At 22.2% G+C, this 25951-nt stretch overlaps 3 protein-coding genes across 3 annotated transcripts; 1 reads left to right on the top strand and 2 right to left on the bottom strand. All coding sequences in view use genetic code 6, as the record gives it.

The window, feature by feature from the left end:
• Positions 1 to 1053: 1053 nt before the first annotated feature.
• Positions 1054 to 11522, bottom strand: TTHERM_00654110 (transmembrane protein, putative; the record flags this gene model as incomplete). The annotated part of the gene is made up of 18 exons (XM_001013963.2): positions 1054 to 1935; positions 1993 to 2640; positions 2704 to 3008; positions 3062 to 3584; positions 3643 to 3976; positions 4030 to 4594; positions 4650 to 5269; positions 5325 to 6154; positions 6357 to 7243; positions 7297 to 7667; positions 7726 to 8070; positions 8188 to 8277; positions 8357 to 9620; positions 9683 to 10021; positions 10132 to 10656; positions 10813 to 11004; positions 11058 to 11309; positions 11396 to 11522. The coding sequence occupies 18 exons, from the start codon at positions 11520 to 11522 to the stop codon at positions 1054 to 1056; spliced, it is 9099 nt and encodes a 3032-aa protein (XP_001013963.2).
• Positions 11523 to 13819: 2297 nt separating this feature from the next.
• TTHERM_00654120 (IBR domain protein) lies at positions 13820 to 15908 on the bottom strand (the record flags this gene model as incomplete). Its single annotated transcript, XM_001013964.4, has 7 exons — positions 15701 to 15908; positions 15401 to 15645; positions 15086 to 15349; positions 14916 to 15032; positions 14385 to 14859; positions 14053 to 14316; positions 13820 to 13995 (listed from the first exon to the last, which is right to left on the bottom strand). The coding sequence occupies exons 1-7, from the start codon at positions 15831 to 15833 to the stop codon at positions 13820 to 13822; spliced, it is 1674 nt and encodes a 557-aa protein (XP_001013964.4). The 5' UTR covers positions 15834 to 15908.
• Positions 15909 to 16399: 491 nt separating this feature from the next.
• On the top strand, positions 16400 to 24098 carry TTHERM_00654130 (hypothetical protein; the record flags this gene model as incomplete). Its single annotated transcript, XM_001013965.2, has 19 exons — positions 16400 to 16745; positions 16876 to 16944; positions 17024 to 17091; positions 17142 to 17316; positions 17378 to 17460; positions 17518 to 18123; positions 18173 to 19053; positions 19101 to 19207; positions 19280 to 19746; positions 19930 to 20343; positions 20399 to 20513; positions 20574 to 21878; positions 21939 to 22190; positions 22248 to 22477; positions 22530 to 22765; positions 22817 to 23051; positions 23109 to 23651; positions 23700 to 23949; positions 24001 to 24098. The coding sequence occupies 19 exons, from the start codon at positions 16400 to 16402 to the stop codon at positions 24096 to 24098; spliced, it is 6480 nt and encodes a 2159-aa protein (XP_001013965.2).
• Positions 24099 to 25951: the final 1853 nt, after the last annotated feature.

Here is a 25951-nt window from a genome sequence, read left to right as displayed (position 1 = left end):
ATAATTATTAATTAGGCTGAACTTTTTTTTGAATTTCTTATGCTGTTTATAATTTTAGATGTTTGATAAATTCAATGATCAATTAATTTTTTGATGGGGATTAAATTCTAATAATGCGATTATAAACAAAAATAGCTAAAATTTATGGTAATAAAAATATGCCAGATAATTAAATAAAATTTAAAATTTCTCTCCATAATACTGAATCAGTAAATTAAATAACTTTTTCTAAATTGCAATTAAAAAAAAGATTATAGCAAATTAATTTTAAAAATATGTTATAAAATTTCAAATATCCTATTTTGCTTTTTTGAATAGTATATTTATGCCTATTTTTTTTAATTTTAAAATGATATGAACAGTAACAATGTAGAAAAAATTATATTTTTCTATAATATTTTATCAATTAAATAAGAAAATTATAATTCATTATTTATTAGTAATTAAATATTTATTTTTTCTATAACTTTTCTATTTGGCTTCATTTAATTTGAAAAAATTCATTTAAAAATAAAAATGTATTTTTATTTACAAAGTATATCTGACATTTATTTATTAAAATTAAGCATTTTAGTTGATATCAGTGTAAAATAATATAAAAATAGTCTATTAAAAATTAATTATTGATTTTTTATCATAACTTTGAATTATCACTTTATTAAATAATCTAAAGTAAGTTCATAAAAATGAGTTCTTACTAGAAAACAGAAGCCTTTCTAGGACAGGTTATAATGTATTAAGAATTTAAAATAATAAAATTTATTAAATAAATATATTAAAAATTTTTCAAATTTGAATCTTTTAGAAATATATTTTTATAATCTATTAATTTTAGATTATTTGTTAATGAGGAAGATAAAAATTTTGGTAGTAGGATAGAAGTAATATTATAAAAATATATTGTAATTTATTTAATAATATTTTTATATATTAAATTTTATTTAAATATATTAATATAAAAATTATTTTTTTTCTGGTTTTTATTAAAATTTTAGTTATATTAATTAATAAGGATTTAGGGTTTATATACTTAAAAATATTATTTTAAATTATTCAACTATTCAAGGAGTACTTTTCTTTTAATGACTGAAAATCATAGTTACTTTTATTAATAACGATCAATTTATCTTAGCCAAAATTCAAAAAATTCTCACTGTCTTCCATTTTTTAGTTTTAAGTTTGATTGCTACTTTATCCTTTGCTTTCATTATCCACATTTAGAATATTCTTATTCAGCTTTTGAAGTACAACTTCTTTATTATAATTTTAAATACTCTAATATTTATTGTTAGATTTTAAATCATCTTCGCTTTCAGTATGATATTTTATATCTTCACTACTTTAACTCTTTATGATTATCTAATTCTCAACATCGCTTTTATTCTAAATATTACTTTATAATTCTTAGAATATAGCATTTTAATTCAGCTATTATATGTGTAAATTATTATTTTCATTTGTGTTATTTAAATGTTCTATTGGAATTTAATTATTTGTTGTATCACTTTCAGAATCATTAGGGGATTCTGATATAATCTAATTTTGAACAGTTCCCTAAATTTCTTCTTTCTATATTTACCTGCCTTCAGTATTTATTTAATCACTAGGGGAAAGAATTTCCTAATGAGTTAATATTTTTAGATTTATTAAATTATCATATATGTTAGATACTGGACTCGTAGGTGACTATAATTATTTATAAGTTCCAAAATTATCTTCAAAACGATTTGAAACAGGAGCTAATTCGAGAAGATTTCTATTTGTACTTAAATCTTAAATGATTGAAGTGCTTTTTAACCTATTTATATTTGCTTTTAAACTCTCATTTTACAAGAAGCTTTAAGGAATTTATTAGGCGACCATTTAATTTGGTGAGTGAATTAAATTTTAGAAAGCTATAATATTTTCGCTAGGAAATTCAAGGTTAACAGATTCCTATATATAATTTAAAATTTTAAGTAAAAAAACTAAATAAAATTCTAAAAAAATTACTTGTTAAGGGGTTTTTATTTGATCATCTTCCATTTTTGCATGTTTTTATATTTTATCCTCTTGATTTATTTAATTCATACCTGAAAAATTAATTTAGTTTTGAGAAGTAATATAATTTTAACTTCTTATTTTCATAGAACTATTTATATTTATTTTTGAACCACTTTTCATTTACTCTCTACCCTAAACAATCAAATCTATGATGTTCTCTAAAGGCACTTTAATCTTGCCTGTCCATGTATTTATTATATTTCTTTTTTTGAGCTCGTTTTATATTAACTTTACTACCTTTTGAAATTTATAAATTCTAGCTGTTTTTTTAGTATAAAAACATTAAAATGGAGAGAATTTGAAACAAACGAACTTAAATTAGAAGTATGTCTTTTAAACTATAGGAATATAAGCATAAGCTAGCTTCTTAAAACACCAAATTAAAAAGGTAGTGTTTATTATTCCAATAATAATTATTGAACTAAGTAACCAAATAGAATTATCTTTATTTTCATAAGCAATGAAAGCTAAGTAAATAGAAGCTGTTAATACAAATGTTGAATAGATATCTATCTTATTATAAAGCTATTCTGAATAAGGATGGACTTTAACCAAGAAAAATCCATACAGAGCAACTACTAGAAGAGTAAATAAGATCTATTAATTTAAAAATAGATTTTTATTTAAATTTGAAAAATAATAACTTAAAAAATAAATTACTTTGTTTGGGATAGAATATTCATATATTATAAGAATAGACATAATTATAAGTTTCATATACATTTTTATAAATTCCCAGTACCAAACTTTTCTTTTATCATTCATTTCATATTCTCCAATTATAAACATATAATTTTTCCTTTAAAGTATGGAGTCTTTTGATTTATAAACTTTATACATCATAAATCCTGGTATTATGAGAGTGATGATCAGTAATATTGGCAATATCAAAGATAATGACCATTAAATATGCTCATCCGTATAGCATGTGTACAACACATTATATTATATATACCTATTGTTTCCTAATCATAAAATAAACAAAATTTAAACTTGAAATTAGATTTAACAAATATACCTATCTGGCGACAGCTTAAAATACTAATAGCATCTTTATAAAGACTTGGCTAGAAATACATCAAGCAGTAAATCAATGAAGTAGAAATGTAAAATCTTTTTAAAAATAAATTTTTTCTGTATTTTATTAAACCAGTGATAATAAAAACTAATGCACAGCAAATAGGTAAGCACGTTGAAGCAGCAAATTGTATATATATAATATTTATTCCAGTTTCAACTGAAATTTCGTGGAAAAAACATTCAAAAGAATATAAAACTTGAATAGTTGGATTTGCTATCACATTTATTGAACTATTAAAAACATTTGGAAAATTAATCTAAAAAGTTGTTATAACCATGATAACTTAAAAGTAATTGATAATGAGTTTGAGCAAAATCGATGCATTTGCTTCTTCTCTCTTAATAGTTTTTTTTATAAATTAATGATTAGTTCCAGTTTCCTACTAGATTTAATCTTTCCTTTTGATGATAAACATAATCCTTTCTAGTACTCCATCAACACTTAGTTTAGCGCATACAATCTAATTGAAATAAATTTTAAATTATTATTTTTTAAAGTCTAATTTACAAAAATCTTACATATAAAACAACTAAACCTAACACTTTAAATGTATTGTTGACAATATCTCCACACTTTGAGCATTAGAAATCACCCTAACGAGAGTATCCATTTTATATATCACAAGATTCACAGAGAGGACCTATATGACCAGCATTACATGTAAAATTTTAAGTACCTCCTAAGCAATTGCTTTTCATATTTATACAATCTAATATTAAATCTGTTTAATTATTCTCTCTCCAAAACCCTTCATTAACGTTTATTACATCTCCTCCTAAGCAATCACTATTTTAAACACATTTTTGACACTCAAATACGGGTTCTTTAAAATTTGGCTGAATTAGAGAATACCTTAATTTAAAATAATAAGTAAAATGAATTTTATAAATATGAGAATTAATTACTATCCTTTAGGGCATACTGAGCATTCATATATTTAAAATAACTTATCATGATAAATGACTTAGCCTTTTTTATAGACCTCTCCTTAAATGCATTCTCTAAAATGAATATCAATTATGAAATAGTAATTATTTTCTGGATAGTTAGGATTATTTATAAATGGTGATGATAATTAAATGCTTATATATGAATTGGGAATTCCTGTAATAGTTAAATCAGTCAGATTGAAGTAATCAGAAAAAATAATTTTTTAATAACTGCTAGATATTTAGAATGCATTTTAATCATTGATATTGCCATAGGGCTGAACTTAAGCATAAATTTAAGAACCAATAACTTACTAGTATGAACTATCAATTATTTAGTTATTTTCATCAACTAGTTAAAAAATTAAGCTAGGAAGTTAACTTCCACTCACCTAATTTTTTATTTACAACCTTTCTATTCCTAAATTCTAGTCATACTTTATTTAATATTTTATATTATTTTTATTGCTTTACTATGTTAAATTCTAATTAAAGCTTAGCTTAAAAGGCCTAGAAAACAGGTTGCTACCATATTTTTAACCTTAAAATATTGTTAATAAATTATTTTAAGAATAAATTTTAATAATAATATTTACCTGCTGTGTTAGAAGAAATTCTTGTGGATGATGCTATTTATGGATCAAAACCTGTATATTATATACCTCCACCTAGAAAGCTTGCAGAATTATTCATGATTACAGAGTTTGAAATTTAAATCCAGTTAATAGCTTATATATTATTGCTAAGTGAAAATGAATTTAAGTAGATGCCACCTCCTTAGGTGGCATTATTATTTAAGAATCGTGATTTATATATTTGAATTTTCTAGTTTGCTTAAATTAGATCAACATTCTGATAAACGAAAAGACCTCCTCCTTCTTATTTGGATGTATTGTTTTAAAATAGTGAATTTGTAATATTAATTTAATTCATTTCATTTATTAAAGATACTGCTCCTCCATTGTTCATAGAAGCGTTGTCTATAAAATTTGATTAATCTATTAATCCAGTTGATTAAATTAGAGATAGAGCACCTCCAACACAAAATAAGTTACTACATTAATTTTAGTTCATTGTTAGTGAATAAATTTTAAATGAAGAAGATCCTCGTATTATAAATGTACTTAGGGTTTATGATTAATATTAACTATAAGTAAGTTAAGCACTAGATGTGTTAGTCTGCTAAATTTATCTAAGTGAATTTGTTTGTTAATAGCTATTAAAAATTTATGATAAAAAATAAATATACTTTCAATTTAAAAATAAGTTACCTCAATTAGCTTATGTTAACAAAATTTATTAAGATCTAGCTCTAAGTATCAACTAATAAAGCTCCTCCATCAGAAAAGCTTCCTTTAGTAATGTTAACATTATTCATATATCCTTATGATTATTATTGCAAATATAAGATGGAAGGTTATTGTTGGTTTGATTTAGAGAATATTTAAGTTAATTAAGAATTGGTTAAAGTAAAAATTGAATTTATAACTGAAAATAAGCTTCCTATACTTTAAAATTAACTTAACTGCTAAAATAAACTTTATTATTAAATATTGATTTGCTTTTAAGGATTATTAATATCTAATAAAGCATCACTTAAGCTAACATTCATATTATAGAATGAAAAAAAGCTACCTTAATTACTGGCAAATGTTTAATTTAATGAAGGGGAAGCTATAATAATATTAGGAATTTATGGAATTTTATTATTTAATCCTTTATTTATAAAATAATAAGAATAGATTGATCCTCCTTCCCTAGCTAATAGAGATGTAAATTAGCATTAGATGAAAGAAAAAGTAGTATTCGCAGGAGGATTATTTATGTAAACTGCTCCACCATATTATTAACTTATCATATTTGAAAAGGAACAACTTTTAAAATTAAAATTAGAGTTTGATGAAGATGGAGTGAGAGATATTGCTGCTCCATTATAGCTTGTGCCTCTATAAAAAGAATTATTGGTCATATTTAAATTTTAAGACTAAATTAACATAAAACCTCCATTTGTTCCTAGTAAAGGAGCATTTGTTTAAAATTAGTTATTTTCGAAATGATTAGTATCCATTGTTAAATTTTAAACATTCATATATAGTACTTCCTATTATATTAAATTATATTAATTTTAAATTGTTTTGAAATATATATTAGTAAATTAATAAAATATTAGCACCCTTATCATAATTGACTAAATTTAATTTTTAAATTTTTTTTTCAAAAAATACATTTTTTTTAATTTTGAGGGTCTAATAAAAATTTAAGTAAATTTATTCTTTTTAAAAAAAATAATATTTAAGCTTTACCTTAATACTCTAAGTATAGAAATTCAGAAATTGTGAATTAGTTAATGATGCCTATGAAAAAGGAGCGAGCAAGCTCAAAGTAGAAGCCATGTCATAAAAAACATTTAAAGGTGTTTGTAACAAGATGTTTGCTACATTTAAATTATTCAGAGATATCTGAGTATTTTACAAACTATTAAAAAATATAATTGAAGCCTAATTATACTCTATAAGAGTTGCTATTTTAATGTTCTTTATACTCAGTCCATCAATTTTAAAATGAGAAATTTATTATTAATTTTAGGATAAAAGTTAAGAAGTCTTTAGATAAATTAGATAATCATTTTAAATATATAAATTTTCTAATTTAGATTTAGTTAATGAAAACTATAAATTATTGTATTCTGTAATTTTTATGCATGCAGAATTAGGTTATGATTAATTTAGCCAGGTATTTTTATAGCTTAAAGTGTCAGCTTAAAACAAGTTTAGGAAAGAACTCTAATAAAACCCTATATTGATATTATCTGAGATATTTGCATTTTGAATGAATACTTATTAGATGTATTTAGTTTAAAAGAAAAAGTATTGTTGCTGTACAACAGTGCTAATAAAAGTATACGTATCATTAATCTAATTGAATGGTGGTTGTTAACCTTGACCTTGATCATTATTCACGACTTAAAGATATTAATTAAAAGTAGATTAATCATAATTATTTTAAAATACTTGATTTTATTAAATTGTAATTTATGTAAGATTAACATAAGTAGAACTCAGAATGGTTTGCAAAAACTCAACCTATAATATCAAGGTATTAATACTATACTCATAAATAAAAAATGCGTTTTATGTAATTGAGCTATTGCTTATGTTTGCAACAAAAAACTAAGATTAGTCAGTTTTACCTAAAAAAAATTTTTAATTATAAATATATTTTAATTCATAATAATAAATTTACCAAAAAGCATTACTGATTAAATTGCATTTTATTAAAATTAAAATCCTTAAAGAGTGATACTTTATGCACTAATAAAAGTACTCAATTATGGATTATTTTGAGATAAAGTAATCTAATTATTTTAAAACTTAATATTTGTAGCATTTAAACTTAATTAATTTGAGGCAGAAACAAAAACAGTTGATTCAAATTTGCAATTTTAAACAGTTATGTTTTCAAGTGTGAGGCTAAAAGCAGTTGAAGGGACCTGTATAAAATAATTAGCTCCATTGTAATTCTTATTTTAGATAGTTATATTTCTAAAATAGGCTGCAGAACCCTATAAAATCAAGAATTAATTGAAATTATCAATAATAGATTTGGTATTAAGTCTAATTTAGTTAATAAAAATTATTAAGTATGTTAACAATTAATAATAAATATATTTACATAGAGTAAGTCAAGATGCTAAATCTTTCAAAGCTACATATTTTATTTGCTATTTAGAATAGTGGCTAAGTAGGGTCTTAATAATTATCAAAATTAACTTTCCATTAAATATTTCTAAATGAAATTTAAATATAATTATCAAAAAAGTATGGAGAATCACCATAAATAGTAATAGGAGGTAAATTTTATTAAGATCCTGAAGTGTTAGATGGTAAAGATATGTTAAATGTGTGAATATTGAGTCTTAATGTTATGTTGTATTATATTAAGTATTGTTAGGAGACTATTTATTCATAATGAATATACTAAATATTGTAAACACTGCCACTTCCAAAATAAAAATATCTTTTTATTTATATGTTTGCTATATAATTAATAATATTTGAGTAGTAAAGCACCTAGTTGTATATTTATTCTTATCTAATTAATATATTGGATGTGGTATTTTGCAAAATATCTTACAAATTATTTGCAGGTAAGGTGTTAAGCATAGTTTTTATCGAGCAGGTTGTATTAAAACAGCTTTAATTGTAGCATTAAGGAGCATATATCCTTTTTGTTATTTTTAATAAATAAATAAATAAATAAATAAAAAAATAAATAAAAATTAATTTTATTGAATGATAATTACTTAATAATTTAACCATCTGACATTATTTAGTAAAGAGAGTTATCTGAAGATGTTGAAATAAATCTAGAATTACTATCAGAAATATTGTATAAAGTAAGGAACTAATTTAAAGATTAAGAAGTCATATTGTATTATAAGTAATCTATATTATTATTATATTATACTACTAATATATTTTGTGATTACATGTAGTAAATATTATTGTATGTCAAAAGAGATTTAACTGTAGGGTTTGAGGAACTATTTACGGTGAATAATAATGCTAGTTAAAGATCTAAATTTTAATTTTAAAACCATATCTAACTATATGAAATTAAAACAGTTATTAATGAACCATCACTCATACTTAGTTAAATAAACATTTGATTTAATGGGTTAATTATTGTAACTTTTTATATTTAAACTATATCTGCTACCTAAGTCAAAGTAGAAATCTATTATAAAGTTATAGTTGTATTTTGAATGCTAGAGGGAGTATTGAGAGCAGGTTTTATTACCATAATTGAGCTCTAAAATACAACAAACATATTTTATACTGAATCTTTTACAAATTATAGAGGTGCGTTACTAATAGAAGATAATTAGTAAAAATTGCTATTTGTTTTAAACACAGATACTCCTTTAGAGTCTATTATGTATATATTTAAGCTTATTTATATAGATTGAAGAATTCTATTTTATTTATGAATATTATCTGAAGAAGTAAGATATTATTATTAATTTTCTTTTAACAGTAGTCTATTTTATTTTTGATTCGAAATACAGTATTAGCTAAATTAAAATGGTTGTGTCACAAGAAGTGTTACAACATATTAATTATTCAATTCAGAAGTATAAGAAAGCATTCCAGGAATAAGTAAAGGGTTTAAATTGTCTTTTTGTACATCTAAAATATATGCTTGATTTTTAGTATTTAAAGATAAGATTTTGACAGATGTAATATTTGGAGCAGGATTAGGGATTTGTGGAGGACATTTTGATCCTTAGCTTGGGTTTAGATAATATGAATTTGTAACACTGGTTAAAGTTAAAAAACTAGGGGGAGTAGAAAACACAACAGTTTATTCTACAGTCATTTAATTTTATTAACCCCCTTGATAATTTTTATTTAAATTTTAAACTCTTTATTAACTTGTTAAATTGTACTAAAAAAAAAAATATTATTAATTATTTTATTATCCTTATTAGCCTTGTTTTGTTATGCCTATTAAAGTTTATGACACATTATCAAATAACATATCTCCTATAGTTTATCCATTCATTCCTAATACGAATAAAATTAATATTTTTTTAATATAACAATAAAGAATCAAATAAATTAAATACCTATTCCAATTTTACTATAAAGAGGTGAGATTTATATATTTTAAGATTACTGTTAAGTAGATTGGGAAATCAAATTAGGATCTTAAATATCAAAAGATTCAACTAATCCTTATGATGTGCCGATAACTAAAACAGATGTATTAGGGATTTATAACATAATCAAGATACTACCATTATTTTATTAAGAAACATTAATCAAATTACTATTTGAAATTGAAAACTTTGAATTGATTAAATCATTATTTTCAAAAATAAAGATAGATTAGGATTATAAAGAGAAAATCACATAGTTTTTATTATTCATATAGATATTTTATATTCCCATAATAATATTTGTGCCTATTTTATAAATTAATTAATTAATTTTATATTTAAATACTCTAAAATAAATCTATCTATTAAAATGAATAAATTTATTAATTTAATTTTCAGTTTAAAATATATTTTACCCATATTTTTACAAATTATTGGATTATGTAAAATCGATAGTGTATCTACTCCATAGCTTGATCCTGCCAAATTTGAGGCTTTTCCAAAATCATAAACACATAGACTATTTTATTATAAAGGTAATGGAGAACTAATTTAATTTGCTCCACCTCCTCCTCCACCACCTCCTTATTAACCTTATCCTTACTAAAAATTAGTAGCTGCTCCGTAAGAAATTAAAAGATAGTTAGTGGAATTCATTAACTTAAATGCGTTTACAGATGCAGGTAAAACTATTGGGGATACATAATCTAAGGGTTTTTGTTAATTCAATATGGATAAATTGATTAGATAAGAATATATGCTAGAGTAAAAACCAGAATTAAGAGCTATAATTAATGATGCTGTTCCTCCAGATATGATCGAAGCGAAATTTTAATTTGGATTAACTGCATAATCTTCTATAACTTAATATTAATTAATTGAATTCTAAGAATTTGTTCCAAAAATTCCTTGTTATCCCTTAGAAAGACCTTGAACTTAAACTATTAATTTAAATTAAAAATCAAATAAAATATTTTTTCAGATGTAAGATTTGAAAAATAAATTAAAATCAAAATTTTTGGCTAATTAATTTTTTAGAAAACTAAAATTTAATCACAGACATATTTAATTATTTTATAATTAAAGAAATTAATTACTTAAATAATCCTAATTATCTGTAGAAGGATAGAAATTATTATCTAGAGAAGAAGGTTTTATTTGTATTGTCTATGTATTTTTATTATTTAAAATAATTAATGAAGAAGGTCTTTATGGATCTCTTTATAATTATTGCTATTTAGTCCTACTTAAATCAACCCTAATTAATGAAAGAAAGACTGTATTTTATCCTATATTTTAATGTGAAAATGAATGGCTATTTTATTTACTAAAGAAAAAAAACCTTGATTTTGTATGCCTAATATTTCTTATTTCAAAGTTAAATCAACAATAGAAAGTCTTTATTAAGTTAAGGTTGCTCTGATTAAATTTGGATAAAAAATTTATCCAAGGATAGGGGGATTAGCAGTTATTGTGGTTTGTTGGATACCTCCATTAAAAACATCATAAATATAATTATATCCTTGAGAATCGCTAACACTTATTAAAGTGGTTCCATCTATGTATACAATACTTGTTACAGAGGCTTAATTTCCTAAATTATGATTAAAAAAAATGATGAAATTATGAAGATTTTATAATTATATAACAAATAAATCATCAACAGCTAGTAATATTTACCTCCAAAACTTTATATTTAGAAGCAAGGAGACGATTCTGATAAATCTAAACTCAAGCATGCGATATTCTAAAGATAGGACACGATGGTAATATATAAAATGTAAACTAGTCTTTTATATTAACTCATTTGAATAATTATTAATTAATTTTTTGTTTTTTGTTTACTTCTAATTATTATTATTTTTTACTTCAAATAAATAAGATTTACAGTTAATAAATTGAATGTTAAACTTTTGTAAATTTATCTATGTTTAATAAACGCTTGAAAGTATAAGATTAAATTGTTTACAAATAATTTAGTAAGAATGTATAAAAAATAAAGATATGTTGTCGGAATTAAGAGTTTGATTAACAAAAAAATGTAATAAATATAATTTAAAATCTATTTCATTATTTATTATTTTTATTTACCATAAATAAATTTCAAAATGCTTTTTTTTTGTTTTGAGATAAATCTTAAGCTGATTTATGTGTTCTAAGAGTTTTTTTGAAATTATTAAATGACCTTATTATTGTAGTAATTAAGTAAATAGTTTTTAGCAATATAAATTTACTTTTTTCTTCTAGGAAGTATCCTTTTTAATATTAGTGCAAAATTTAAGGGATCAATACCTAAAAAATAACAATGTAATAAAATGTGTTTTTTTTTTTTTAGATATTATTTTACCTCAATATTTTTAATTTTTAAAATGAAAACTCATAAAATTTTCTGATTTTTTATCAGAAACTGTAAGCTGTTAATATGTTTAAAAATTTTTCAATTTGATTTTTGCGTTTTCTTCATAATATAACCCAAATTAATTTTCTTATTTAAAAATTAAACCTTACAATTTTTGAATTTCTGATTATTTTTTAATTTTAGGTGTTTGATAGCTCAAAATGTTAATTATTTTTTTACTGAAGATTCAATTCAAATAATACAATTATAAACCACAAATATATCAAATTTGTGGTAATAAAAATATATGACATAATCAAGTGAAAATTAATATTTTTTCACTAATACTCCCACCAATTAATTAAATAACTTTTTTACAAAATATATATAGAAACGAATATTAGAGTTAGAGTAATTTAATTTAATAAAATTATGTTGTTAAATTTCAAATATCCAATTTTGCTTTAATTGACTCAATTATTACTGTCAATTATTTTTATTTAAATTTAGAAATATTCTGAACAGTAACAGAATAGAAAAAATCTAATTTTTCTCAATTCTTTTATTAATAAATGAACAAGATTCTATTTCAGTAACTATAAATATGTAAATCACTTTTACTTCTATTAATTTAATTTCTGACAAAATTTAATATGTAACAATTCATTTAAAAATAAAAAATGTTTTTTGATTTACTAAATATGTCTGTCTGGCATTTATTTATAAAAAAATTAGCTTTTAAATCCAAAGCAGCGTAAAATGTGAAAATAGATTATTAAAAATTAATATTGATTTTTTATCATGCTTTTGGGTTTTTAATTAAATTTTATTATATAATATAAAGTAAACTCATTAAAAAGCCAAAAACAAACTCAAATTTTTTCCTTATTTATAAAGAATTATCAATTTTTTTATTAAGAGCTAAATAAAATTAAGTTGTGATCAATAAACTAAAGTAAAAACAATAAAAAAAAACAGCTTAACATTTTGGATCAAAATAGATATTAAAGTATGTGTTTATTTACAGACTTAATTTTTAAAAGGATGTAAGTATTTTTTTTAACCTTCCAACAAAATATATCTATTAATTAATAACTGATAATATGTCATTTAATTAAATTTGTAAATTTAGATCACAATTTGTAACCTAAAAAATATCAAATAATAAATTTATATTAATCGTCATACTAAAACGAAATTAAATTAATTGCTCTATAAAAGAAATAAAATAAAAATTAAACTTACAAATTTAATTACAAGAATGAAGTTTCTTTCAAAATACTTTCAGGGATAATTATTAATTTGTTTAATAGTTAATTTTTAAAATAGTAAAAATAATAAATTCTATTAAAAGAAATGAGATATAATAAAGATTTATATTTATTTATTTATTTAAATTACTTTTAAACTCTTTAAGCAACTAAAAATTTTAAAAATATGATTTTTTAAATAATATACACTTATCTATTTTGTAGAGATTATTATTTTTTAATTAATATTTAGTGTTACTTGTCTTTTTTGGCTTTATCTTAGGATAGAAAAAAATTTATTAAATTTACAGAGCTAATGTAAAATAATATTTTCAATAATTTTTCAAAATTAAGCCTTTATTAGTAAATATATTATGATATGCAAATTTATTGGAAAGTTTATAATATGTTTCTTTAGTTAAATATTTTAGCAAATAATAAATATTAACTTATTTAAAAAAATAAATTAACAGATAATAAATATGTTAAATATTCTATTCTCTAATTAATGATTCATCATCTTTACTATGGTAGTGAATCATAACATTTTTTACAAAACCCAAAGTCATTTTCAGCAGGTTTTATTTTGCATTTTTCACAAGAGAATTTTTGCTACTTTGTTTTGGATATTTATTTTTGTAAGGAAGGAGCTTTTGGTCTATTTGACTTTGCTCTTTAAATTTAAGGCATTTCTATTATTAAAAAATATAAATCGTTAAAATTTTATAATTGGTGATAAGTTTTTTTACCATTTCTAAAGTCTAATAGCATTTTATTTAAATAATCAAGTACTTAGTTAGTCTTTTATTCAACATCTTATTTATATTTGGTGAATTGAGAATTTATGTCCTTTTTAATTGAGGAAAAACTCAAATAACTTTTATAAGCTAATAAGTCTTCAAAAATATTTAATTAAGACTCAACTTAACCTTGCTAAAATTCAAAAAATTCTATTTTATTATCTTCTATATAATATCCTATAGGATATGTATAAGCGGTAGCTTTCTTGGCCTCTATTTTTTTTAAATTTTATTTTATGTTAGCTTTTTATAAATTATATCTAACAAATAAATATTTATACCAATTAAGACTTCGTAAGCAGCTTAATAAAAATCCAAGAACTTTTCTTCAATAATTATCGAATTTAATAGCTAAAATTTGAATTGAGTAATGTTTTCTTTAGCTTCTTTTGTTGTTAACTTAACTGCCTCTATGTGATCTTTGAATCTATCAGAATAAAAAGTATATCTTTTCAGATTCTTTTCATCCTAAGTTAGCTTAGAGTTTGTCTCTTCTTTGTACTTGTTGCAGGAGTAAAAGTCATTATGATTAACATACTCACCTAGACAAAGCCAACAAAAATGGAATTTACAATTAGTGCAATGCATATGCATACAACCTTTATTTTTCTCAATTAATACTTAGCATCTTGGGCATTTTTTTGTGTTTAAGGATAGCCACATTTAATCCATTCCTGAATCAGTCTATCCAGTAATTAATTTAATCCATTTTCCAAGCATTTAGCAAGTACAAGGTAGATGGGCATCTTCATAACACTATAAATAAAAATTCAATATTTCAAACACATATTATAATTATATAAAATGATTACTAAATTGCAGAAATATCCTCCACACTAACATTTTATATTCAATTGCTAATTAAGGAAGTGCTTTTTTGATGTATTATACGAAATGTAGTCACAATTAGGATGAGGACAAGTAAGTATCTGTATTTTCAATAATAAAAGTATAAAATAAATCCTTTTATGAATAATATTACTAATTTGTTTTTTTGTAGTATGTCTTTCAGTATGAATTTAAATATAACTTTCTACTCTTACTCACTACTTAAAAACTTCTTGAACTCATCAAATCCTAGTCTTTCTTTGCAGCCGTCCATTGGACATTTCTTAAATAATATTTCAATCCCCTCTTTAAAGCAAGTTTTAACATATTACTAGAAGCAACTTGTACAAAAGTAGTGATTACAATATAAAGCATATCTATTTGCATTGGTTAACTCATCAAAGCATAATAAACATTCCTATAAATTAATATTTCATAAATATCAAATTAATAATGAATGGTATTTTACTTTGGAGTTTTTAGCTGCTATTAGCTCTTTAGATTCGCTATAATAAATATCGTACATAATTTCATCAGGAATGTCAGCACATTTTTTAGAATTATAGGAGTTAAAGCTTAATAGCATAAATGCACGCCCTTTAGAAATATCATTTTATTCAGCGATACTTGCTATATCATCAATAACTTATTTAACAAACGTATCCATTTGCTAACATTAAAAAATTTTATTTTTGCAGGCCAGAAGCTATTAATCTTTAAAAACATATTTTATAGTAGTAATGATTTATATAAAAATATTCCTAAATACCCTATTCTTTTGATATATCTGCAAAAAAATCCATATCTTTTTACTCTTCTTCTTCATCATATTCATATTCATCATCATCGTCATCATCATCATACTAGTATGTTTAATCACAATCATAATCGTAATCACTCATTGCTTTAATTTTTTTATTGTAATAGCTATTCTATATAAAGTTAATTAATTTGTGAAAATAATTGATTGATTTAATTAATTAACCTAAAAATTATTATTGATTTATTTTTAAAGAATTGATTGTTATACTTATTTAAGATATTTAATCAGAAATTTAGTGTTAATTATTAATAAAAATATATTTTATGATAAATATCTAATAATGCAATTTATTGATTAATGATTAACAAAAATCTATAAAAATAAAACAATATTAGCAGCAAAGATAGATCAATTAATTCAGTAAAAATAGAAATTTAATTTAAATTTAGTTAATGAAAATTTAGTTTTAAAATTATAACAATTAAATAGAATAATTGTTTTCTTATTCAAAATTGCAATATAATAGTTTTTAAAAAATCTATAATATCTTAAAAATTAGCTGACTTTGTTTTACAAAATCAAATGCATTTATTCAGATTGCAATTACAAAAATTAACTAAATTAAAATTTTGAAATTAAAAGTTTTTTTGTTTAAAATTTATAGTAATTATAAAAAATAGATATAGTATTCCATTAAAACAAAAAATGTCATCTACTTATGCTGATCCAAAAAGTTTTTACAAGTAAGGCAACGAATGTATTATTCAAAATAGATCTGTTTAAGATGGGTGGCTATAAGGAATAGATTAGAATGAGTACTTTAATTATTTGTATAATGCTTTGTACATAATCAAAAAGTAGAAACTTGTAGATTAACAAAGTTAATAATCTTAATACAATTAGTACGTTATTAGCGAAATTGAGCGCGTAAAACAAAAAAAATATAGCAATGAAGAGTTAAAACAGCTAACTACTTCTTTTAACTAAAACAATTCTCATTTAGAAGTTTAGTTGATGAAACCAAAAAAAATGTTTGAAATGGAAAAGATTGGTAAGGCTATCATGTTATTTTTTTAAGAACATTATTTATATTTATAAAGCTTAAAAAGCAGTTTAATTCTAATATATTAGTTTTTTGATAAAAAACCATTTTATAGACTAATATTTATTCTTAAAAATAGGTAAAAAATCAGGTAGCGTTGTTAGAAGGCTTATTTTTTTTGAAAATGATAAATTATATTAACTTAAAAGTAATTTATTTATATAAATTAAATAAATACATACGTTAAAATTTTAATTTCAAAATTAAATAATACAAATTAATAAAAGATAATGAAACAACAAAACCTATTAAGCGTCTTTTAGAGTTTCCCAAATCATTTATTCTCCAATCATTGGTATAAATTATGCTATTAATTATTAAGCTAAATTAATTTGCATTATAAAGGATCAGTATGAAAATTTGAGTGCCAAAGAAAAAGCTAATTAAGTAGCTTGGACAAAAGGAGTTAATAAAAAAATGGCAAGAATGTTAATGTCACTGCAATCAAGACCAAAAGGAATTATAGTTTATTTTGATTTGTATGAAGATGGTATTATGCTAAGGGATTTTTTGATCTCAAGTAATTAATAATTGTATTTATTTTATTTTCTATTTGTAAAAATTGTTTTGAATTTAAATAGTGAAAGTTAAATAGTAATTCGATAGATTTAAGATATGTCTATAGAAAGTTTCTTAGTAAATATGTAGAACAACTGCAGAAAAAGTAATTATTAGTTTATTAGATAAAAAAAAATAATATTTTTTATAATTTCTTAATTAGTTCAGATAATGTTTGTAGAAATCAATTTAGATTAACACACAATAAAATTAAAAAGTACTTATCCAAAAAAATAGATTTTTAAACTATTTTGATAGTATCATCTTAAAAAAGTTTACAAATTAGATTAGAGATAAAGCTTATCATAAGAAATAAAAAGAATAAATTTATCAATCATAAATTTAATAAGCTTAAATTTAGTAGTCATAAATATAATCGACATAAATGTAGCAATCAGTAGCATAATCAACTAAAAAAGGCTAAGAATATGAATCCAACATACATACAATATAATAATCTCCTTCGGTGAGAGAACCAGCAAACCCAATTTATTATAAACAATACACAAATAATAGCTTTTAGGAGAGTAACAAAAAATAAAAATTAGATTAAATAGGGAGAATAAACCTACTTCAAAACACTAAAGAATTGGAAAACTATGACTCTTACTTCATAAATAATTTTATCTATTAATGGAGAATTTTAGCTCAAGAAAAATAACAAAATATTTAAAAGTAAAAAAAAGAAATCCATTTAACTCTGAAGTAAATTGAAATAGACTAAAATTTAAATTTTATTAAGCCACTTTTAGTTATAAAATTAAAAAAGGTATTCTTTTTTTTTTAATTTATACTTTAAAAATATTATTTTTAATAAGAATACTGATGATGAATAGCTTAGAATTATTAATGGAATGTGGTAAGCTACTTAAGGCGATGGAGAATATTTTAACATCCAATTGTAATGTAAGATCAAATCTAGATCTGATTAATCTTAAATTGTTTGGACTTTTTAAAATGATGATTTAGAATAACAGTAGTTGGCTTCTAAATAATTATTTTAAAATAGATTTAACTCTTAAGTGAACTCTAGTGATAATAGTTAAAGCGAAATAAAACTTATATTAGAAGAATATTAACCTTCAGATAGTATTTAAATAGAGCTCAGAGATTAAGGAGTGAATAATCAAGAAAAGGCTTACATTACAAAATAATTAAGTGAGTTATACAGTGATGAAGGAATAGGAAAAGTATTATTTGTTGATCTCGATTTTAGAGATACAACCTTTTATTCTCATTCAAGCATTCCAATAATATAAATAGAGAGTTATCTCTCCCCTTCAATTTATTCTACATCTTAAAATCTTAACGATGATATTGAAGCATAAATTAATAAGAATATGCCTATTATAGATCCTCTGTATGGAAACTTTGTTTAACTACCGATTTTGACTAAAAAAGATGTTAAATCTATGAAAAACGTGCTTAATAAGCTCAACTTATTAAAGAGTGATTCACATCGAGCAGTTACTAAAGAAAGTTAATCAAAAGAAGCTGAGGAAATGATTAGTATTAAAAAAAATTTAATCTATTTTATGTCTAAAAACATATGTATCTCGAACTCTCTTCTAAAAAGAAACATAGAGTTGGTAGTTTCCATTGAAGAGGAGCTTTTGAATATAAAAGAAACAGCCCCTAAAAATTTGTAGCTTTAGGGTCATCTTTCAATTCCACAACATACTTCAAAAGATGATGAAAAGTAAATTTAAATACTCTTATTTTAATATATTCTAAATAAAAAATTAGGGAAGGATAAACATTGTTTTCTTTGCTCTAATAATATTCTGATAGAAATGTCTTAAAGTTAGCATCTCCTTAAACATTATAAAAATTAGAAAAACTCTTTAAAGAAGGTATTAAATATTTGTTTTTTTTTTGAATTATTTAAACCAAATTATTTATAATTATTGCAAAAAATATTTCAGGTTTACCTAACTATTTAAGATTAAACATGTGGATGAGTATTTCGAGAATATAAGAAATAAAATTTCTTTACCAAAAAGGGAATCATGATTTTTCTAAAATAAAATAAATCTATTCTATCAATCAAGAAGTAAATCCTTTCACTTCGACTTACTAAAAAGATAAGTTTTAGTAAGCATCTCAATACGATTAAATTTTAAGAAATTCAATCGAAAACCTTGGAGTAATTCAACAAGAAATGAGAGAAAATTTAAAGAACTACTTTTCAAAAGCAGTATAAAGAACTTCTTCTCAACTTTCATTCAAATAAATTGATAATATTCTGAATGCATATATTTATTGGAGTTCTATAATGAGCAAATAAGATTCTGCTGATGCATCATCTGATAATTTTATTGTCTATTCTCCTAATTTAATCCCTATTTGTGATAAATTGGGTTAATTAGCTTTGTCAACTAATTTTAATTAGGTATTTTTTATTTAAATTACATTTCATTTAAAAATTTTTAAAAATAATTAATTACATATTATTTTAAAATAATTTTAAATGAATAAAATATAAGATTTAATAATTGAAAGTTTTTTAATTGTTTTTATCTAATTTAAAATATGTTATTTGTTTTTTTTTAACTGAATTAATATAAATTAAAAGTAAGAAAACTAAGAATCAGAAGCTATTCAGTAGCAAAGAATAGAAGAAGATGTTTTTTGGACTTTAATATCTTTAGTGTATTTTGTACTTCCAAGATATTATTTATTTCAACCTATAAACTAACAAAACGTACCTGGAATTAAAGATACTTGCACTAACAAATAATATATGCCTAAAATGTATACACCACAGCTTTCCAGTAAGATGATTGGAATCAAATCTGATATGACACTCCTTAAAGTTCTCTTAAGAGATTTGAATTTAGATTTGCTCAAGCACCTAAATTTAATTGGGCTACCTGTAGAATATTATTTTTACAATCATTTTTTGAGTGCATTTTGTGACCTTTTCCATCCTGAGACTGTTTACAGAATTTGGGACATTTTGTATTATGAAGCTTCACTTGGTTCTGAAGTAATTTAATAAAATATTTTTTTATAAATTATTAACCTTCTTTGAAAATTAAAAGGGTCATTAATCTTATATTATCATTAGTATTGCTTATAATCTACTAGAATCAGCTTAATATGATTTATTTTTATGTAGAAATCCAGAACAGGCAGAATAAGTTTTGAACTTTTATGGTAAATATATTTTTTTTGCAAATAAAATTACATAAATTAAAATATTTAACTAAACAAAAGCATATTTTGCTCTAGTACCTAACTTATTCATAGAAAATGTACTAAATTTATAACAAAAGATTATATAAAAACATAGCATTTACATGAATATTATAGTAAATTTTGAAGATGAATTAATAATTTATTATAAAAATTAATTGATAAAAAACTGCTTACTGAACGATTTAACTCACGCAAAAAATAAATTTGCTTCATGTGAACCTGTAAAACTTTCTGAACTTAAATAAATTATTTAGAGTATTTATGAAGTAAATGGACCTAAAAGAAAGAAGGGAACCCTTATTCAAGCTAAGATTAAGCAAAGAGACAGCTTAGAAATACCTGATTAATTTGATGAAATAGACTATAATAGATATCGTCTTAAAGATAATACAAATTTATAAAATAAAACAATTGCTGCAAAGCTATATAATCCTTACTACAATACAAGTGGTATACAATTGCCTACATCTAAGGCCCCTTCGAATAATTCTAGCATGCATAATATTTCTAACTATAACAGTGCATTCAACCAAAATAATCATCATTCTATCTATCAAAATAACTAACTTCAATCATATTTAGAATTCGGTTCAACAAGGATTTAAAGCAATTCTCCTTTTCCTTCTTCAAAACCAAGTGCTCTAAAGTAGATTTAAATTTAAAAATTCTTTATATATCTCCATCAATTAAGATTGTTTTGGTCTGATTGCTCAGAAATTCAATTAGAATTAGTGTATACAGAGGATTAAAAGTAAGAATTTAAAATTATTGTTGATACTAGTGTGCCTCTTAGCTGCTTCTTCCCATTTATATATATAGAAGGCTATGATAGATTAAATTTGTATATTTACTAAGATGACTCTGCTAGCAAAAGTATAGTTTTATTAAATGAAAGAGTACCTATTTTAGAAGCAACGATTGACCTTTCTAAATTTATAAACGATTATGTCATAAAAACATCGTTTTACTTTAAATAAAATCCCAATCATCCTTATAACAATTTGTTTGAAACAGATGAAACTTGTGTTGAAATAGATTTGTCTATTTTATTACTTTCAGATAGGCTTAAAAACTAATTGTATTAAAACTATGTTTCAAATGAACCAAATAACTCAGCTGTAGCAGCTTTGCAGTAAATTCAAGGTGAATATGAATATCCCTCTAATCACATTAATCATTTCATTTTATATGGGGAATCTTCTCTTGGTATTGATTACAGAGTTCTCCTAAACCTTTTTTAGCAAGATATCTCAGATACACCTTTCTCTGGCTAGATATCTAATTCTGTTATAGATCCTTCATATAAACAAGCATGGAAAATAAGTAAATAATTAAATATATTTTTTAATAAAAATTTTTTAAACAAAAAAATAAAATTTCAAGATTCAACCATAAAATTTGAAGAGCTTAAAGAGTTGATAGATAAGTCTTCTAAATTCTTTGGCTAATCAAACAGCTTGTTCATAAATACTAATTTACTGAGGGCTTTTTATAATAGTTACTTCTAAATCAGCAACAAACATTTTTCTTTATGTGAAGCTCTACTAGATATGACTATATTTTGCAATAGCACATTACTTGAAAAGCTTGATTTGATTTTTGATTTATTAATTTGCTTTGAAGGTGTAAAAAAAAGTAATTTATTCAATAAAGTAAATTTAAGTATATGAATAATGTATTCAACATAATTAGATGAAGAATCAATTGGTTTAAATTCAGTTATGGAATTTGTTAAACATATATATGACTCATATTTAATTTACTTACCTGATAATTAAATTTATGATATGGTAGAATATGTAATGACAGGGTAAATAAGTACAATAGTTAAAGCTTAACTTTTGGTAAAAGATTCTTAGTTGAATATCGATATAACTGATGAGCTCATATTCTTGATGAATGTTAAGAATTTACAAATAAAAGTAATTTATTTTTTTTAGCAAACATTAAATATAATTTTTATATCTAATATAGAGTAAAGATTTTATATTAGGAGATTCGGACAACTTGAGAATTTTATAGTCACTAGTCAATCATAGATTGCAAGCGCTTTTAAGCAACACTTAGTATTCTCAATTTTTAATTTAGATAAATTACCGCTCTGAGGGTACACTTCATGTTTATAGTTGTCTACTAGAAAAAGATTGGTCTCTTTCAAAACGTTAGACCTTTGACGAACTATCTGAAATGGTTATAAGAAATAACCCAGGGTAATATATCTTTATTAAAATAGTTAAATTTTATTAATATAAAATATATAGGTATAAGCCACTATAAACTGTTATGAGAGAGAATTAAAATTTACTAAGTATAAATGTTTCCAAAACTTAAATTAAAAAAGAGACATTTATAAATGGAATACTGAAGTTGCCAGTGATACATCACTTAATTAATTATCAAAATTCTATTTTTAATAAAGCAAATTAAATTCAAAGTTTGAATTTGCAAGATTTTTCAATTCCATAATAATTAAATGGTTATTTTTAGCAGATTTAGGTAAAATTTAAATTTGAACAAAAAGAAAAATATTCATTTTTAATGCAAAATAAATAGATCGTTTTTAAGGTAATGAAAAATAATGAAGAAGAACTACTCAAAATAAAGTTTATCGATAATAGACGAGAGAGTACTGAGAGATATACTGCTGAATCCAATTATTATAGTTATACACCAAGGAGCAATTTAGACTAATATCCAAATATTTTAAAGTCTTACATCCCAGAGCAAAAAGACTTTAGATATAAAGATATCCTGATTCTAACAAAATAAAATTTGTTCTTTGAAATAAAGAATAAGTAAAGAATTTAAAAAGAACTAAGAATTCATAATAGGTAAAGAACTTTAAGTTAAAGTTAATATGTTAATAAAACAGTTTTATACCTCCATGCTAACCCATTTGATACTTTAGAAGAGATCTTACTAAATATAGAAATCTTGATATTAAAAGAAATTTCTAATTAATTAGATGCTGGGTATTGCAGCTTAAAGTGTCTTGATATAGAAAATACAAACATTGAGCTTTACCTAAACGAAGGAAATATTATGAATCTGTTAGATTAATCTTTATTCAAAATAGCACATTAGCTTCCATAGCAAGTATGATTTATAATTTCTAAATTAATATTAACAAAAATTTTAAAATAGGAATACATATATAACATAATATACACCTACGATGATTGTTATAAATTGTAAAAATAAAAAGGAGTATTAAATATGCCTTAAAATTATATTAAAAAAATTGACAATAACTTCAATTAACTATGCAAATAATATTATACTGAATTTTTAAGCGAATATGTTCCATGTAAAATAATAAAAAAAGTTAAAAGCTAAAAAAGTAATGATAAAAAAATAAAATATTATATGGTAGCACTTAAAAGTAATCCACAAGGTAATAAACTAACTCATCATATTATTATTAATTAATTCTATTTTAAAAAAGGTTTTGCTCTTAAAAAACCAAAAGATGTACTTATTGTAGACAAGTCGGCCATAGAGTTTATGCCTTTAACGACACTCGAATCGCTATATCCTTAATGAATTTTTTGATATTATTTTAAATAATATTAAATTTAAATTTTTATTAACAAAATATTTAGTTAAATTGTTTAAATCAAAAAAATTGATTTATCCTAACTAAAAAATGAAATTTCTTAAAATAAATATTATCACTTATAAATTATATGGGTTTAAATTATGTGTTCTTAACAACATTTTAAAAAATTTAATATACTTTGATAAAAGATAAGATCAGCATTTGTATTTTTTGTATCACAAAATCCTCAATACTTTAACTTAAATAAATTATATTTTTTTATAAATTTTTTTTATATCTATCTAATTTTGATTCCTTTTCTGTCATTAATAATTTACTAAGTTTATTAAAGTTAATTTATAATATGAAATTAATGACAAAAAAATATATTACATATATTTAAATTACTGTATGGCAGATTAACCAAAAATAATTTTTTATTTTTTAATAATTTAGCTAATCTTAAAATCCAAATTTTAATGTGCTAATTCAAGTTTAGCAACTTAAAAGATTGGTCTCTTTTTAACTACTGCTTTGTATTTTAATAAGAAAGGAAAAATGTCTTACTTGTAAAGATCAATCAATATCTCAAATTTAATTTTATCTATGAACGAAGTATCTTTTTATTAATAATGTAGTTAATATTAAAGCATATAAAATTGAAATTCCTAGGATCATATAATAATACTATTTTATAAAACTTGAAAATTCTTTCTTAAGTTAAAACAGAATTATTAGAATATGTAGTATTATTATTTCTATAAGGTATCCTATTTCTTTTATAAGATATTTCATCTTTAATTAGAAGTCTCTTTAAGTAAAAGTATCAGTTGGGATGTTAAAAGCTATAAAATACAAATAGCTATTCTAATAATAGATCATTCTTACAAGTAAATCTTAAAATTTAATTTCTAAAAAACTTATTATTATCTTAAACCCGATAATATAAGCAATATTAATAAATCTCTATGAAACTATTAGAATTTAGAGTCCAAAAATATTCAAAAATGCAAGCATTTAAACTAAAAAAGCTGTAAATAATTTGGCTTATTTTTATTAATTATCCTTTATTACCAACAAGTAAGTAAGATGGATTGATTAAAGTACAAGTTAAGTTATCTTAAAAACTGCATCTATGGTTTTTTCTTCTATTGATATCTATTAGAGGAAAGAAAGGTAAAAACTAATAAAGCATATTTGTAAAATATGTTTAAAGGATTATAAAAAAAAGTCATACTATCTCTTACTCTTTATACATCTATAGAAAGGAACACTTTTGTGAAATATAATTAAATACACTTTAGTTTAAATTTCCTCTAATTTTGATTTATTTAAAAATATTTCAAAGTTAAATATCAAACCTTGTAGCAAACCTAGTAAAATATTATATTTTAAAGTGTATATATTGGATATACTGTTTAAAAGAAACTCAAATTTAACTGCAAATACTTTTAAGCTTTCTTTACTTTTTCTTTATTTTTTAGAAAGTTTTTATTTCATTTTCCTTTCCTTTAAATATCTTCTCAAATAATTTTTCTTTATATATTTTGAATATTTTTGTATTAAGAATATCAAATATATTGGCTAACAAGCATTTGTCACCTTTAAATTAATATTTTCTTTTATAGCAACTATTTTAAATTTTAAATTTATACAATTATTCACTAATTCAAGTCCACTCATTTAATTATATAAAATTGAATTAGAGGGAGTTTTTATTTTTTACTTATTGTACTGTCAAGCAATTCTCCTAATTATTTAATTTGAAATGTTTGATCTCGGTATTAAACGAGCGTCTATTTACTACCCTCCCATTAATTTCTATTTGTATAAAATATTATATTTCTATATGAATAAA

This window comes from Tetrahymena thermophila (genome assembly GCF_000189635.1).
Source record: "Tetrahymena thermophila SB210 genomic scaffold scf_8254667, whole genome shotgun sequence".
Classification (NCBI taxonomy): Eukaryota; Ciliophora; class Oligohymenophorea; order Hymenostomatida; family Tetrahymenidae; genus Tetrahymena; species Tetrahymena thermophila.
This window is presented reverse-complemented; position numbering and strand designations above follow the sequence as displayed.